This window comes from Felis catus, chromosome F1 (assembly GCF_018350175.1).
Source record: "Felis catus isolate Fca126 chromosome F1, F.catus_Fca126_mat1.0, whole genome shotgun sequence".
Lineage (NCBI taxonomy): Eukaryota > Metazoa > Chordata > Mammalia > Carnivora > Felidae > Felis > Felis catus.
The window spans coordinates 40,986,387-41,005,106 of NC_058384.1; the positions used below are offsets into that span (position 1 = coordinate 40,986,387).

At 38.2% G+C, this 18,720-nt stretch overlaps 1 protein-coding gene across 10 annotated transcripts in view; it reads left to right on the plus strand.

The window, feature by feature from the left end:
- The window catches only part of PPP1R12B (protein phosphatase 1 regulatory subunit 12B), a 213,868-nt gene that overhangs the window by 145,825 nt on the left and 49,323 nt on the right, over positions 1-18,720 (plus strand). Inside the window, exon 20 of one of the 10 annotated variants that reach the window (XM_019821986.3) lies at positions 4,323-4,514. The exons of the other annotated variants lie outside the window; for them this stretch is intronic. Coding sequence (XP_019677545.2) covers positions 4,323-4,358 — 36 coding nt within the window. The 3' untranslated portion in view covers positions 4,359-4,514. Of the gene's footprint in view, positions 1-4,322; positions 4,515-18,720 lie in introns of those variants that run through there. 10 annotated transcript variants of the gene reach the window in all.

The following is an 18,720-nucleotide window of genomic DNA, read 5'->3' on the forward strand; positions in this document are numbered from 1 at the left end:
AGCAATTAGAGCCTATTAGTGTCCAAATGAAAGGTAATGAACTAGGTAACTAATGCTAAGTATGGTTTGAATGGGAGGAACCTAAGAAATACGAAAACTCCGTAGGATTTGATATTTTACTGGTGTGGAGAGTGAATATAAAGAAGAGTCTACAGTGGTTGAGAAGATGCATGGATTGGTAGACACGGTATTGGCTTTGGAGCCGGAAGACCTAGGTCCAAAGCTACTTCCATCTCTTATTAGCTGTAAGGTCTTAAAAAAGAAATTTAACCTCTCTGAATTGTAAAAGTGCTGTAAAAATGAGATTGTTATCCCTATCTTGTAGGCTTAATGTAAGGATGGCCATAACAATGTATTTCACTTTAAATAGTGCCCGGCCTTAGCAAGTGTTTGTTAAACAATGGCTGCTAGTATAATAGTACTTCACCAGTCTTTCCCTGCCGCCAACCCGCCCCCTCTCCCCCCATGTCTTTGAGCTTTCACACAAGTTATTCCCATTTCCTGGAATGCTCTTCCTCTTACTTTATTGCCTCTTCCTCTCCCCACTTCCCTTTTTAACACCCATTCATGTTTTAGGTTATGGCCCACATGGGGCCTCCAGGAACCCTTCCTTTGACCCCCTCTTCAGAGTAGACTAGGTTCTCCTCAGTATCTTGAATTAACCTGTAATATACAGTGATAATTGTTACTATTATTATATTTGCCAATTAAACAAAAATCCTTAAAAGCAAGGTCTGTTCCTTGTTCACTATGTTAACTTTCCAGGATCTAGCAGAATATCTAGTATTTAGGTATGTCGGTATGTCTTTATGAAGATTTGTAGAACAGTCCAATTAATAACATTCATGTTTCCAGTTTTGATGACTGCATGAATAATATACTAATAATGAGATTGAGAATCCAGGAGGAAGAACATGTTTGTGATGAAGATGTTTTTGCTTTTGGATGTACTGACTTTGAGGTACCTGTCAGACATATGAAATTAAATATGCTATAGGCAATTCGATACACAGGCCTGAAGTGTGGGGAGGTTCTGGGGCTAGAAATAAAAATTTAGAGGGGCAGCAGCCTGTTGGTAATAGTTTTAAATTATGAAAGGGAGGATATTTTCCAAGAATAACTTGTAGAGCAGTTGGTTCTCAGCTTTTTTTCTTCCCCAGTGTTGTGAGGGATGCACTCAAATGACCATGGGTCAGTATCACAGTGATTCTGAAGCAGGAAAGGCAAAAGGAGCCCATCCCCAGGGGAGACCTATCAGAACGTCTGTGGGATGCTAAGGAGGAGCACTGCTGTGAAAAAATAAGAATAGACAGTTTAGAACAGAGCCTGGGCCACACCAGTGCTTAAGGGATATGCCGAGGAGGAAAGGTCCCATGAAAGAGATCTGAGAGGAAATGGTCAGAGCAGGAAAAGAGCGAGGAAAGAATATGTTCGGCCAAAAAAGGAAGTGAAAAGTTTCAGGGACTCTAGATGACAGAACTTAATTTCACGTAGCTCAAGCAAAAGGCTATGTAACTGGGATAATCTGCACATTGATCCAGGTTGGTGTCAGGCATAGCTAAGTGCAGGAGGCTAAAACTTGGTCATCAGAGCTCTGCCTCCTTCTTGTATAGACCACAGAGGAAGAATACCTTCTCTATCCTAGTGTCCATATATCCAGTTGACCTGGCTTTGGTCAGGTCGACTTGCCTGAAGCAATTTCTGTAGCCAGAGGTTAGATGGTTAGAGGGGCAGTGAAGCGCAGTGGTTAAGATCCAGAACTCTGGAACCAAGTTATTTGAGTTCAAATCCCTGTTCTGTGACTTATTGTATAACCTTGGGCAAATTACATATTTCTCTGTGCCTCAGTTTCCCTAACTCTAACATGTGAGAAATAATGGTAGCTATCACATAGGTCATTTCTTTAAATGAGATAATGCGGATAAAACTTACCGACAGTGCCTAAACACAGTAAGCACCAATAAATGTTAGCTACCCCGGTGATTGTAATAATGATAACGACAACAGTAGTGATGGTAGTGATAATGAGGAAGCAGTAGCAGCGGCTCCCACTTTTTGTAGGGGTGGGGTTAGGAGAGGGTCAGCTACTTGGACCGGTTCCCCACAGGATGAAAGAAAGCGTTCTGTTACCAAAAGAAGAGAAAGGGATAAAGTGCTGGAAAGACAAACTATAGCTACCCTAGTCCTCTGTAATCACATCCAGTTTGATTCTGTAATCCACACAGAGTCTAAGAACCCCCGAAGTACCCAGTGGATTTGGCAATAAGGAGATTTTGCTGGCTAGTGCAAACAGTTTGGTGGCCTGGATGGCACTGAAGCAGTGGTACCTTCTCTTTGTGATCCTCTGCAATAATGATTTTGATAAGTTTCCTGGGGGTTAATAGCATCTGGTTAGTAGCCATTTGCTTTGTGGGCAGAGCTCCAAAATAGTTTGCTGTTAAAAAAAAAGAAAAGAAAAGAAAAGAAAAAGTCCTCATAAAGCCTTGAAGAGTTCAAACATATCTAATCATCCTATCATTGGCAGATTGTGATGACTTTCTGGTTCCATGCTTTACTCTGAATTGGGCTTCCTCCTAACAATCCTTATTCCACATTTCTGCTTCTTCCCCTTGTTGAGAACAGACGATAGATCAACATTCTTGCCTGATCCTGCAAGCATATTTTGAAGGAATGAAAAGCAAATATTCTTCTACCCCAGAGGAGCATTTTCCACATTATGCTAGCAATTATGAAAGGAGTTAGTTATTGGATTAGCTAGTGAGATGTGATTGTCAGTCATCGTCATGTTCTCATTACTGGTAATGTTGTCCAGACCTACCATGTTTTCTCTGACTGTGTTTCTCCCTTTTTTTGTGTTTCACTTGTTTACGGAGTGCCGTCAGAGAGAAAGCCTGATTCAAGTTTGGTAAAGTTCTGCTAAGCCACCTCAAGATTATCTTAGCTAAAGAAGTTCGATAGAGTGCAATTGTGGGTTCTGGATTAATCTAGAATGGCTTCCTAAAAGAAAAATTCCAGAAGAATAGTATGGGAACTTTTTCCTCCCAGCTTTCCCCCTCCTCAGTTATGTTATTACCCCAGAAAAATGTCACAAACAAAACAAAGTTATGTAACAGAGAAATATTAGAGAAAAGTCAAGAACTGAGAGTTTTAGCTTCCAACTTTACCATTAATAAAAGCACATTGCAGTGTAATAACAAGTAGGTTATGAATAAGCTGTTCTCAGCTATATATTCAGGTTAGTTCCTTAAAGAAAGTTCTTCCAGAATTTACTTCCTAAAAATGTTTTTGTACTGTAACCTACCACTGAGCTTCAGAGAATAAATTTGATTTAGATAGCAGTGATTATTGGAAAACTATTTCAAAATGGACAACTGTTTAACATCTATAAGGGGAAGTATATAACCTCACTAGTATTCAAAACTATGAATTAGTATTGTAATGAAGTAGTGTTTGGGGGTTTTTTTGTTTTTTGTTTTTTTGTTTTTTACTAACCAACATAGGTAAAAAGATAATGCTCAATTCAGGTGAGAGTATAATGAAATGGGCCTTCTCATATTTTACTGTTGAGAATGCAAGTTAATACTTCCTTTTCAGAAAGCAAATTGTCAAACTGTGAAAAGCCCCAAACTGATACAGAATTTCCACTTATGGAAATCTTTCACTAAGAAACAGTCCTAAATATAAAAAGGGTCAAGGGAAGCTTTATATACAGAGATTTTTGTCACAGGATATATTGTATGTATGTAGCTCTATAAACGTTTATTCACTCAATAAATACTTGAGTACCTATTATATGGAAAGCTGTTTGCTAGGTACTATTGAACAAAACAAATTGAGTCCATTTAGTTATTTGTAACAGTGGAAAAATTGGAAACAACCTAAATGTCCAGTGTTCTGGCAGCAGTTAAGTAAACTATGATTCATCCATGCAATGGAATACTATGAATCATAGTTTGCTTTACTGTTCCCTACTAGCCATTTCGGAGTGTTTCCTTGGAACAGATGAGAGTAGGAGGCGGCCATTTAAAAATGAGTTACAAAGGTAGTGTAATAGCCTGGATAAATTCTTATGATAAAAGATTAGTGAATGAACTAGATCCACAATCCTATATGTAATAGGAGGTATAGAGGATACCCAGGCCCGAGTAAAAAGACCAGGGGTACAGTCACCACAGTGTTAACAGTGATTGTGTTTCTAAGGTGAGACTAAATATGACTGGCTTTTTTCTACTTTCCTTAATGCTCCCCTGTTACTTGTTTCTTTTTTTTTCTTTTTCTCTTCTTGTTTTTTACTTAAATGCTTTGGCCACACAAACTTCCAGAAAGTGAAGGCTTGCCTGCAAGTGAAGACTGCTTGAACCGAGTGGGAATTTTGCCAGAGCATTTTTTCCCTGGCTGGTGATGGGTTGCGTGTTTCTGATGGAGTGGAAGTATTGGATAGTGGAGTTACGAAATCTACTGGGCACCCACCCCACCCCTAATATCGTTCACACAAACAGCACTGTAGATGCAATGTACTGAGCCTCACGTGTAGCAGTGTGGATGGTAAGGTGCCTTTCAATGAATGTGTTTTGTTTTTGTTTTTAGAAATGTCTCTAGAATGTTATCTGAAGACTGCTTGGGGTCGGGTCTGGTTATATGCTATTTCTCCATCCTTCACACCTCCCAAGTTGGAATCTACTTTAGTGTAATGTGAAATTAAGTAGTTCTTATAAATTCACACTGGAACCATAGTCAACGCTCTGAGAAACTCTGAGATTTATTACTGAGTTTTCCTTGCCACCTTAACCCAATTTTTACATTCTTAATCCATTCGTCCTTTTCAGTCGAACTCCAACTTTTCTCTTTCCTTCCTGATTCTCTTCCCTGCATTTCTATTCACATGAAATTTCTGGCTGTGCAGACTTTACAGTGTGCAGGGTCAGACCGCTCACATCCTATGACTTTGCTGCCTGCTGCTTACTTTTGTCCCTCTCTGCGCTTTGATATGCTCAGTATGCGATTTATTTTTATTGTCTTCTCAACTGTCAGTGACAGACATGTTTGTAGAAAAGACATGTTTTCTTCTGCTGTGCCTGAGACTGTGTGTAGGGGTTCTGTTTTGGTCTGGGTTGGTTTGCTTTTCTCTATTTAAAACTTAGATTGTGTCTACACCCACACGGAAACTTCATCCCGTCACTAGGCACCAGTAGGCTGTTCCTTTGCAGAGTGGTGATCAGACAATGCCACGTGTCTGCTGATGGTGAGTCTCCATTCTTGAAGACTGATCTCAGGAATGCATGCTTTTCTTCCTGTACCTGGCAGGTTATTTACTTAGCAAACTGAAGAATGGAGGACTCAGCATACTTACAAAGTACCAAACTGTTGAGATCACAGAAAATTATTTCTGGAAGGTACTTTGGAAGCTATTCTAGCCCAACTCCCTTATTTTACAGATAAAATACCTGGGGACCCAAAAGGGATCAAGACTTAACCTATGCTGTACAATAGCATAGTGGCAGAGAATGAGCTAGAACAGTTCTGAATTCCCAGACCAGCATTCTTTCCACTGTGCTGATGGCTGTCTTCCAGGTGTAGGAGTGCAGGTGGTGCTTATTACAGGACTCTGCTGGCTGCAGTGCTGGGCCTAGTGCTGTGGAAAGCACCCTTTTCTTTTGCTCAGTCTGATTCCATTTATGGAAAACAGTGGTAGAGTTTATACACAAGGTCTACAATAATGTCTGCTGCTGTCCCAAGTTTCTTACCTTTTTAAAATGAACTTCCCTCCATTTCTGATTTTTCAGTGTATCTGTTGTTTATTTCAATGCAAACTACTTCCAAATAATCAGAATATTCCTCTACTACGGTCAACTTTGATTTTGAACCTTGGATGTAGTTGCTAATGACTACAGACTGGTGGGGTTAAGAGAATTGAACTATTATTTAAAAAATAAAAGCGGGGCACCTGGGTGGCTCAGTCGGTTGGGCGTCTGACTTCGGCTCAAGTCATGATCTCATGGTTCATGAGTTTGAGCCCTGTGTCAGGCTCTGTGCTGACGGCTCGGAGCCTGGAGCCTGTTTCAGATTCTGTGTCTCTCTCTCTCTCTCTCTCTCTCTCTCTCTCTCTCTGCCCCTCTCGACTCATACTCTTTCTCTCTCTCAAAAATAAACATAAAAAAAAAAGTAAAAGCTACTCTAGGACTCAGGATGGCAGAGTAAGGATACTGAATCCTGTCCCTCTCAATACAAAATTAAGAAGTAATGAAAAGTCCATGAAGAATGGGGCACTCCTCAGGAACTCTCTGGAAGCGATTGAGCTGATGCTGGAAAACCATGGGTTCATTGAGAAAACCTGGAGAGAAAAAAGGGCAAAGAAGCGAAGAGAAAACTTGACATTTAAGAGATGAGATGGGAAACAGAACCAGGTGCTACTCTCCAAGAGTAAACCACCATCAGCTGACCATATAATGGATAACACCAGCCCTGACCATAGCTTATTAACACAGAGGTGTTCATCTGTTCCATATTGAGACAGTGATATTTTTTATTCTTAGGGAATTGGAAATGATATGAAGGCTTTGGTTGTGAGTGTACCTGTACATATACAATTAGAATTTTGGGGTGCCCCTGTTTTATCATGTGGAATGAGAAGCCAACAAGAATCTGCAAGGAAAGGAGTGAAATCAATATTCTGGGAAGAGTAAAGATGAAAACCACAGGGAATGGGAATAGGCTGCTAACTCCCAGTTTCAGCTTGTTTCTTTTTTTTCTTTTTAATTTTTTAACTTTTAAACATTTAAATCCAAGTTAGTTAACATATAGTATAATGATTTCAGGAGTGGAGTTTAGTGATTAATCGCTTGCATATAACACCCAGTGCTCATCCCAGTGGGTGCCCACCACCCATTTCGCCCTTCCCTACACCCTTCTCCCCTCCAGCAAGCTTTGGTTTGTTCTCTGTATTTGGGAGTCTCTATGGTTTGCCTCCCTCTCTGTTTTTATCTTATTTTTCCTTCCCTTCCCCTGTGTTCATCTGTTTTGGTTCTTAGATTCTACATATGAGTGAAATCATATGACCTTTGTCTTTCTCTGACGTATTTCTCCTTCAGCTGGTTTCTGAAGTTTGTGATGTAGGATACATCCTTTCTTTTCCAACAAAATTCCCATTTTGGTAGTGATGGAAGAGCCAAGGAGAAATTTTGAGAAATCCAGACTCTTTATAGTCCTAACACATTTTCTATGATAATAGCTGTGTCTGGCCCAGTACTATTAAAATGTAAATTTGAGTTTTACCAAAAGGGCCAACAGACATGGGTACAGAACCAAAGTAACAATCCTTAAGATTTAGAGAAGAAACCCCCATACCTGGGTTGTCATCAAGGTAAGTGTCAATCATCAGAGCAATTTGTTTAATCGAAGTCTCAAGCAATAGTTCATTCAAGTTATAGATGAAAACTCCACAAAAACCTGCATGATCAAAAAATATTTCTCACATTGCAAGTAATCCACACTTTCTTATTTTATTTTTGTGTGCAGTGAGGATTACTAGATTTGGCAAGTAAAAGTACAGGACACTCAGTTAAATTTGAATTTCAAATTACAAATACTAATTTTTAGTGTATGTCCCATGCAGTACTCGAGACACACATTTATACCAGAAACATTTCTTCTTTATGTAAAATTCAGATTTAATTGGGCATCCTGTAGTTAAATCTGTCACTCCTCAGTACGGTAAATAATATACCATCGCAGGCATAGGAGAAGGAATTTTATTTCCCCAATATACATTGTAAGTGGTACATCTTGTCCCCAGGCAGTGAAGTCAGCTAAGATGCAAAGGGGAAACGTCTATCAAAATGTTTTCTCAGTGGATTGTATAGATGTGTCTCAGTGAATTGTATAGATGGAATTGAGACTCACTCAATTCCATTTTGTAGGGAGAGTTGGGGAAAGGAGAGGACATTATACATATTAAATATTAGTAAAATTTTCTTTTTTAAATCCCTCGTATTAATAGCAATATAAAAACCATAATTTAAAAAGTAGACTCATTTTCTTCAGGAGCGTAAGATTGTAAAGGAAGAACAGAGACAAGAAGGGAAGAAAAGAGGGGCACCTGGGTGGCTCAGTTGGTTAAGCGTCCAACTTTGGCTCAGGTCATGATCTCCTGGTTTGTGAGTTCAAACCTCACATGGGGCTCTCTGCTATCAGCGTAGAGCCTGCTTCAGATCCTCTGCCCCCACCCCCTGCTTCTCTGCCCCTCCCCAACATATGTTCCCTCTCAAAAATGAATAACAATTTTTAAAAGGGAAAAAGTAAAAAAATAAAGACCAGATAAATTGATTTTGTAAAGAAAAAAAAGTAATAGGTAAATATTTTTTTTTAAGATTTTTTAAAATATACAATAATACTTAAGAAAGAAAGTCTCTTTGGGCCAATAGTGGAGAGAAAAGTCACTCTGGTAAGGGAGCTATAAATGGATATAGGCAATTGGGTCAGGGTTTTTTTTGCAAGGATTCTGCCTACTGAGAGCATGAATCCAGGAGCCAGGAACCCACAATGCTATCTGCAGATGGGGGCTGGGTTAGTTCAGCTCATCCCAGGAGCATCACAGAAATACACTGCTTGTGCCTGACCAGAAATAAGGAGGACCAGCCAGAGGCAGCAAGCAAGCACGCACAAGGACTCACTCAACATAGAACCCAGAGCTGTCAATTTAAGATCTGGTTTAAGACCAGCATCTTATCAGGCCTAAGCTGAGGCAACTTAAAACTACCCTATAGAGACAGGTACTTGTATTTTAAAACAATCATAAAAATTGAGTACTCAAAACATTACAAAGAATTCAGAAAATTTAGGACCATGAAAAACAGAGAATTTATACCTGAGAAAAAAGATAATAGAGCAATCTAAAGAGGGTTTTAAAATAAGTTAAAATTCTCTAGGGTGCCTGGGTGGGTCGGTCAGTTAAGCATCCAACTCTTGGTTTCCACTCAGGTCATTATTTCACAGTTCCTGGGATCAAACCCACGAGATTCTCCCCACCCTCATCCTCTGCCCCTCCCCCACTTGCACACGCACTTGTACTCTTTCTCTGTCTGAAAATAATTTTTAAAATAAAATTTTTAAAATGAAGTTAAAATTCTCAACATATAAAAGAAGTTAGATCCCATAAAACAAGAATAACAAGTAATGAAACAAGAACAGAAAGATGTGAAAAAGAACCACGTAGAAATTTTGGAAGTGAAAAATGTAATATTGAAATGAAAAAAAATACTACAGTATTGAATAACAGAAGAGATAGACTGTGCAGCATACTGTTACAGCTTAAGAGAAAAATTAGTAAACTGGAAAATAAGATGGAGAAAATCTTTCAGAATGCAGCGTAGAGATGGAGGTAGGAAACATGAAAGAGAATTAAGATGGGGAAGATAGCTTGAGGAACTCGAGCACACATCTGCCAGGAGGCACAAAGGAGCAGAGAGAGAGAGAGAATAAAAAAGAGGCAATAATAATGATGAGTGCAGTTGAGTATTAATCCATGAAGGCAGGAGTCCTCAGAATAGAAAAACCTCACCTGTAAAGCATGATAAATAAACCAATAATTAATAATAATTTCCATAATGAAATTGTAGGATGTTAATGATATAGAGAAAATTTTTAAATGCTAAGAAAAGATATAGGTAATGTATCTACAGAATAGTAGTCAAATTGGCGTTAGGCTCTGGCAACAGTAGGTACCAGAAAACAGTATCTTCAAAGTGCTGTGGAAAAACAGTTATGAACCTACAGTTCTATGCAGTGATTTCCATATGCAAGAGCAAAATAAAGGCATTTGCAGATACACAGGGCTAACTTCTAAACACCCAAACTCTCGCTAATGAAAGAACCAAAATATGTTCTTCAGCAAAAAAAAAAAAGTACATGCAGAAAGCAGTGGAATACTAGAAACAAAAAGTATTAAAATAGGGTAATAAAGCTAATTTTTTTCTTTTACACGTAAAAAAGATGGATCTAAAATTCTAGCAACCACAATGTGTTAAAGATATAAAAGTATGCGAAGGCCCTTGTTTTGAGTAGAGAGGAATCTGATTAACTTTATAGACTTTTAAAGGAAAAATATATTTAAATACGTATATTAAATGTAGGAATAACCACTAAAGTAATAGAAGTATATAAATAAAAGGTACAACTCCTGAATCAGTAGTGGAAATATAGATAATTTAAAAAAAAAGTTAAGTGTATTTAATTACTTGTTTAAGTAGTCTCTACACCCAACATGGGGCTTGAACTCATGACCCTGAGATTAAGAGTCACATGCTCTTCCAACTGCACCAGCCAGGCACCCCTGGAAAAAATAGGTAATTTTTAAAATGTATTTACTCAATTCAATAGAAGGCAGGAAAAGAGATAAAAAGAAGCAAAGGGAAAACAGAGTAAATAGGAAATATAAAATATGTAAGTAATCATAATGAATATAAATTCATCTACAAAGCCAGAGAGACACAGATTATTCTACTTACTATATGTGGTCTTCAAAATGACACTGAAGGAGGTAAAAACATATGGGGAAAATTGCATGCAAATACCCAGAAAAAACTGATATGGCAACATTAATTTCCATCAAAAGGTAATTTCAACAAAAATCATCAAATTATAGGAAGGAAGATATTTCTTACTTGTAAAGAAGGAACAATCCACAAAGAAGATATAAAATAATGGACTATAGATACTGAAAATATAGGTTCAAAATTTATAAACCAAAAGCTGACAGAATAGCATGGAAATGGTATATCAACATTCAGAGTTGCAGATTTTAACATACCTGTCTCAGAAACTAATGTCAAACAGGCAAAAAATACATAAGGACATAAAGGATTTGAAGAACATAATTAACCAGCTTGATCCAATAGATATAAAGTACATACGGAATGTGTACCCCATGGGGATCACATTAAATTTAAAATCAACATTCACTCATTTATTCACCAAATATTTATTGAATGCCTGATATTTGCCAAACATTGCCCTAGGCACTTGGAATACATTGGTCAACAAGATAAACAAAGATCCTGGCCTCATGAAGCTTAACATTCTAGTAGGGAGTAGGAAGAGGGGGCAGGCAGCGAACAACAAACATAATGAAGTATATAACAAGTTAGACACTGATAGATGCAGTTTGAAATAAAAAGAGTGAGACAAGGAGGATTGGTGGAAAGGATCCTGGTTGTAGTATCAAGTAGGTTGTCTGAATCACCCTCGTTGACAGACTGAGATTTGAACAAAGATTTGAAGAAGCTGAAGGAGTCACGAAGATATCTGGGGGAAGAGTGTTCCAGGCAGAGGAAACAGCTAGATCAAAGGCCATAGGGTGGGAAAGTACTGGCACATATAAGAAGTTATAGAGAAGAATAGTAGGAAAGAGAATCAGATCGTGTGGGTATAGGGTATTGTAAGCCTTTGTCTTTTACTCTGAGGAAAATGAAGAACCATTGCAGGATTTTGAGCAGAGTGACATGATCTGACTTAAATTTTAAAAGAAACAAAACAGGTGAACATAGGGGAAGGGAAGGAAAAATAAGATAAAAACAGAGGTGGGGTACACCTCGTAGCTCAGTCAGTTAAGCATCCAACTTCAGCTCAGGTCATGATCTCGTGGTTCATGGCTTCAATCCACATGTAAGGCTCCACACTGGCAGTGCAGAGACTGCTTGAGATTTTCTCTCCTTCTGCCTCTCTGCCCCTCCCCCACTTGTGTGCACTCATGCACACCTGCTAGCACTCTATCTCTTCTCACTCCCAAAATAAATTTTAAAAAATGTATAATAAAAAAACAGAGAGGGAGGCAAACCATAAGAAATGCTGAAATACAGAGAACAAACTGAGGGTTGCGGGAGGGGAGTTGGGGGGAGTGGGCTAAATAGGTGATGGGCATTAAGGAGGTCACTTGTTGGGATGAGTACTGGGTGTTATAGGTAAGTGATGAATCACTAAATTTATAGAATTTAAAAATATATAATATATAAGTATATAAATATATACATATATAAAAATATTTATATATACATATATTATATATACTATATACTAGATATGTACTATATATATATACTATACTATATATATAGTGTGTGTGTATATATATATATATATATATATAATCATTGTAGCTGCTGCATTGAGATTTAACTTGAGACAAGTTTACGAGCTGGGGAACTATTAAAGTAATCCAGGCAAGAGATAATGGGAGCTTGGATCATGTGGCAGTGGTGGAGGTTCTGAGAGTTGATAAGATTCTGAATATGTGAGGTGTGAGGGAAAGATGACTCCAAAGTCTATTGGTCTGAGCAATTGGAAAGATACAGTTGCTATCAATTGACATGGGGCAGTCTGCAGATGACGAAGGTTGGGGAGGAAAATCAGGAATCCAGTTTTAGGTATGTTAAGTTTAAGATATCTATTAGATATCCAACTGGAAAAATTGACAGACCTTTTGCATCTTTTTTGCATCTTTGGAGCATTTAGATGGTATTTAAAGCCATAAGACTATATGACATGGAGGGAAGACAATATAGAAAGAGAAGAGGACCAAGGACTAGAACAATAAAGATATTTGCCTAATTAAAATGCATTAAAGACCTAAATGTGAGATCTGAAACCATAAAAGTCCTAGAAGAGATTGCAGGCAGTAATTTCTCTGACATTGGCCATAATAACATTTTCCTAGCTATGTCTCCTAAGGCAGAGGAAACAAAGGTAAAAATAAACAATTGGGACTACATCAAAATAAAATGCTTTTTGCACAGCAAAGGAAACCATCAAACCAAACAAAAAGACAACCTACTGAATGGGAGAAGATGTTTGCAAATGACATATCCAATAAGGGCTTAATATCCAAAATATGTAAAGAAGTTACACAACCCAACACCAAAAGAAACAATCAGATTTAAAAATGGGCAGAGGAGAGGCACCTGAGTGGCTCAGTTGGTTAAGCATCTGACTCTAGATTTTGGCTCAGGTCATGATCTCACGGTTTGTGGGTTCAAGCCCCACATTGGGCTCCACATTGACAGCATGGAGCCTGCTTGGTATTCTCTCTCTCCCTCTCTCTGTCCTTGCTCTTTCTCTCTCTTTCTCTCTCTGTCAAAAATATATAAAATATTTTAAATTATTTTAAAAAGGGGGGCTGGGCACCTGGGTGGCTCAGTTGGTGGAGCGTCTGACTTTGACTTGGGTCATGATCTCACAGTTTGCAGGTTTGAGCTCCACATCCGGCTCACTGCTGTCATTACAGAGCCTGCTGTGGATCCTCTGTCCCTCTCTCCGTGCCCCCCCCACCCCACTCATGCTCTCTCTCTCAAAAAATAAACATTAAAAAAAATGTTTTTAACAAAAAATTGGCAGAGGACCTGAATAGACATTTTTCCAAAGAAGACATACAGATAGCCAACAGACAAGGAAAAGATGTTCAGCATTAGTAATCATCAAGGAAATGCAAATCAAAACCACAATATCACCTTATACCTGTTAGAATAGCTGAAATCAAAAACACACAAAATAACAAGTGTTGGCAAGGATATAGAGAAAAAGGAACCCTCATACATTGTTGATGGGAATATCAGTTGGTATAGCCACTGTGGAAAACGGTATGGAAGTTACTCAAAAAATTAAAAATAAAATATATGATTCAACAATTCTACTATTGGGGTACTTAACGAAAGAAAACAAAAACATTAATTTGAAAAGATGCATGCACTCCTATGTTCATTGCAGCATTATTTACAATAGCCAAGGAAAGCATGGAAGCAGCCTAAGTGTCCATCAATAGATGAACAGATAAGGGAGATATGGGGTGTATGTGTGTGTATGTATATGTATATATACACGGTGGAATATTATGCAGCCATGAAATAGATGAGATTGCGCCGTTTGAAACAACATGGATGGACCTAGAGAATATTATGCTAAGTAAAATAAGTCAGACTGAAAAGAAAGACAAATAGCATATGATTTCACTCATAAGTGGAATATAAAAAATAAAAGCCAACAACAAATGAGTAAGAAAACAAAAACCAGAATCAGATCTGTAAGTACTAGGAACAAACTGATGGTTGCCAGAGGGGAAAGTGTTGGAAGATACAAGCTTCCAGTTATGGAAGGAATATATCATGGGAATAAAAGGCACAGGATAAGGAATACAGTCAATGATATTGTAATAGTGATGTATCGGGATAGATGGTAGCCACACTTGTGGTGAACATAGCATAATGTGTAAACCTAACAAATCGTTATGTTGTACGCATGAAACTGTTGTAACATTGGGTATCAATTATACTCAGAACATTTAAAAATTAACAAAAAAAGGACATTCAACTAATTATACCTAAGTGGTGCAAGTTTCAGTGATTGGAACACCAGACTTTGTGATCATCCTTCTGAGTGGTTAAAAACAGATACGCTTTGCTCTTGGAGTTTCGATTCCAGTTTTAATGACAGGTGTTGTATATTGCCACTCAGTCTGTATTAGGACCAGTAGTATGTATTTGTAAGATAGCTAGGTCACTAATAGTCTGTGGTATGGAAGAGGTATTTTATTTGTTGTTTTGTTTGTTTAAATACGTGCTAACTAAACATATAGAGACTGTGAACTTAACTCCAATAACACATTATTAGCACCACCCAAATTAACTAACCAGATAGTAACATTACATGCAGAATCTTGCAAACTGATTAGAACAGAGTCCAGGGCACTCAAATATTAGTTCTTATATGCCCTTTGTGCTAAAACAAAACAATATGTATGTGGTTCGATGTATGCCAGTCAGTCAGTCATCATGGAGCTTAGTTCTTTCCCAAATTGCATACTAAGCAGCAGACTCCAGGAATCTAATTAATTTGATCCCCACATTGGTCCTGTTTGCCACAAACATTGCCATGCTTCATGGGCCTCACAAGTTGTGTTTCTTAGAGAAATGCATATGTAGCTCTTACACTCTGCAACAGTGTTTGCCTCGGCGTAATTGTATTTGTGTGTAATTACATTGGCATCGCAATGTGGGAATGACAGGGTTGACAGGACCATTAACTTGCGTACCCTGGGAGTTGTTTCCCCCCTCCCCCCATGGCTGACTGAAGGAGCTGTGTTTCTGGTTAGATTATACTGTGGGAGTTTGAAATGGACTTCTTATTAAATAGCACATAGACTGTTCTTTACCTGCCATGGGTAAGAATTAACTGGACAAAAAATAGTACTCTCCCTGTGATATATTTTATCTTTCAACTTTTTCTCTGTAATGAATGGCTTTTTTTTTTTTTTTAAATCTCTTGTATCTTAGGCACAGGGAGAAACTTTTATGTCATCTTCAGAGTTATAGCTGTTCTGTTTAGCCTGCACGAAAGCTTAAACTTCCTTTGGCAGAACTCTAGTGAAGGGGCAAACTCATGTCCAGTGGAAATGAGAGAGGCAGAAAAAGGAAAAATTTAGATATGGAGAGGATTCAGTTGGCACAGAAGAAAGTAATTTGAGCAAAAGAGAAATGAGAGCATTAAAAACTAAACCTAGCAGTTCAATGGCGTCTTCCATTTTCAACTATCTTGAAGTATTTTTAACTGAGAGCATGGACATAAAGCATATATAGATGGTATATAGACAACTCCTAAAGCATATGGACAAACATTTACACTGTATATGTCAACAGCATCTGCAAAGCAGAAAGTGTGTATGCCAGTTCATCGTAGACTAGGAATGTTCGTTTATGTACTTTTCTGGGACTTGTACTATTATAAGAAAATTAGATGTTGTGGCACCTGGGTTGCTCAGTTGATTAAGCATCCAACTCCTGGTTTCAGCTCTGGTCATGATCTCATGGGTTGGTGAGTTCAAGCCCTGCATCAGGCTCCAGGCTGACAGTGCAGTGCCTGCTTGGGATTCTCTCTACCTCCCTCTCTTCCCCTCCCCTGCTCATGCATGCTCGCGCTCGCGCTCTCTCTCTCCTCCTCCTCCTCCTCCTCCTCCTCCTCCTCCTCCTCCTCTCTTCCTTTCTCTCAAAATAAGTAAACTTTTTAAAAAATAGGAAAATTAAGTGTTGAGTTTGTAACTACATTTTTAATGCTAAGGAAGGAGGATTCTCAGTAAACTTAGATGAATGGAGTAGACTTTATTTCTGAACCAACTATAAATTCACAATTAGGAAAAGTAGCTGAAGAATTAAAACTTCTACATGATCCATACATAGATTGCTTTTCTTAGTACAGTAATGGCCTTCTTCCTTAAAACTCTGCCAACTACAAGTAATGGGAAATATTTTTCCTTTTCTTACCACCCGATGGAGCATTCAGCCAAATTTATAGGTTTTAAAGAAAATTACCAAAATATTAAAAAGTAACTAAATCAGGCTGATGATAGTTAAAACACTTGAACCTAAAGTAGACTTTCTGAACCTTTATGTTTATAATTTATTTTTATAGGCTTCTACTACTCACAGCTTATGATGGTTCTCTGATTTTATACCTTTAAGTATAGGTTTCACTATCAAGAAGCTCACTGTTCCTAAATACTGAGCCTACGTTTTAGACATGCCACCAGATGGTAGTGTGTTTTGCCTGACACACAGATTACAAGCACAACATAAATATCAAACATATCTTTACGCACTAAACAAATGTATTTTAAAGGATACTCTAAAATATCATTAAGTATTTTATAGTATTATAAAACTATGGTAGTATTCAACATCTTTCTCCTTGACTTTTTAAAGCAACCTTATTGAGATAAACAACTTTTTTAAGCAACTCTTTCCTGAACATCTATAGTTGTAGTAAGTTCTAACAAAAGTTTTAGATAAGCCATACTCTTATAAGCTACTTATTCAGTGTTTAACCAGCCATGTAACCTATAAAGCCCTTTGGGCTACTTCTAAGCTAATCAAAAAAGATGTAATTTGCTCTGTTAGTGCTCTTGATCATTTGCAGCATTTTTTCTCATCAGAGCCCTGTGAGCATTTTAGCAGAGTAATTACTTCTTCATCATAATGATGACACTCTGTCTAGAGTGTTGTAGGACATTCAGTGTCCCTGATCCTGGCTTGCTAAATGCTGATAGCACCCTCCAGTCTTTGTGAGAACCATCGTCCTTACATTATTTGCAAATGCCCCTGAGGAAGTATTGCCCCCACTCCCACCTTCACCCTTGAAAACCTCTGCTCAGGAGCACCTGGGTGGCTCAATCAGTTAAGCATCCAACTCTTGATTTTGGCTCAGATCATGACCTCACGGTTTGTGGGATCGAGCCCCACTTCCGGGCTCACGCTGATTCTCTCTCTCTCCTCTCTCTCTCTGCCCCTCCCCTGCTTGCGCACTTATGGGCACATGCCCTCTCTCCCTCAAAATAAATAAATAAACTTAAAAAAAAAAAAAAAGGAAAGAAAACCTCAGCTCAGCTTCTGAGTTGCCCCCTCTATCTTTACTTTTGGCTGTTTGTATCTGGTGAGGCCTAGAAAGAAAGTGTGAGTGGAGGAAAAGCTGCATAAGTTATTACATAAAAAGGAGGTAGCTTTTCACTTCTGTTCACCTGTTTTTTTAGTTGTTGCTCAGTTTAAATTTCGTTGCAAAACACTAAACCTATAAACCAATTCTGGGACAGGTTTCTCAAAGGGCCTATATAATCCCTTATCCTTAAGTGAGTTTCTGAGATTTAAACTTTTATAACACTGGCATATTATTTAAGTATATAAGGGCAAGATGGGGAATGTTTTGTAGACTAATAAAAATTAGTGAACTTCATGCTCAGCAACTTGTGGGTCTTATCTTACTTTGCCTCTGTGTTACTGCCTTGTACCTGAAAATGGCACTGTCTCTTTCCCTCACCCCTAAGCAACCCACCAGAGTTTTCAGTGAATGTGTTTTGTTGGTCTGATTTTTTAGCTTTTATTGCTTTTTCATAAAGAACACATGTCGGAAGCCCTCTATTAGGTGGAAAGAATTGCATGGCTTCTTTCTGCTCTTTATTTCCGTATATTGGAATAAGGCTGATACTTCACTCTAGAATGACTCATTTCAAAGGAGAAGTTCAGGGTAGGAGACTCATTTTGTGGTAAAATCCCTAGTATTTCTACCTCACTCAGAATCATCTACACAGGAGAAATCATTAAACATGAGTTCACATCATTGATCTTCCCTACCCCCCAAGAAGGGGGAAGATTTTCGTAACATATAAATTAAAAATGAGGATGAAGATGGAAAAATGGAAGGACAAAGGAGTCACGTGACAAAGAACTTCCTGTTCTCTTCAGAACTTCTCACATACGCCCTTTATCCCTCAAATAATGGGCGTGGCTCCTCTAGGTGCCCAGTAATAAAAACCACAGTATAAATACATGGAATGGTAAATGTAGCTCTTCTGCACTCTGTTCTTCAGACTTGGCTGTGAGCTATTGGTGGTCTCCTTTAAAAGCACCTTATTTGTTCAGTATGAAATTAGAGATTACTTAAGAACGTATGGAAGAGTATGGCTTGACTGGGTTTTTTGTTTGTTTTTTGTGCTTATAATTCTTTTTTCTTTAATTGAAGTATAGTTGGCATACCATGTTATATGGGTTTCAAGTGTGCGGCACAGTGGCTTGACAATTCTGTATATTATGCTGTGCTCACCACAGGAAGTATGGTCCCCACCGATCACCACACAAGGTTAATACGGCATTATTGACTGTGTTCCCTCGACTGGACTTTTCATCTCTGTGATTT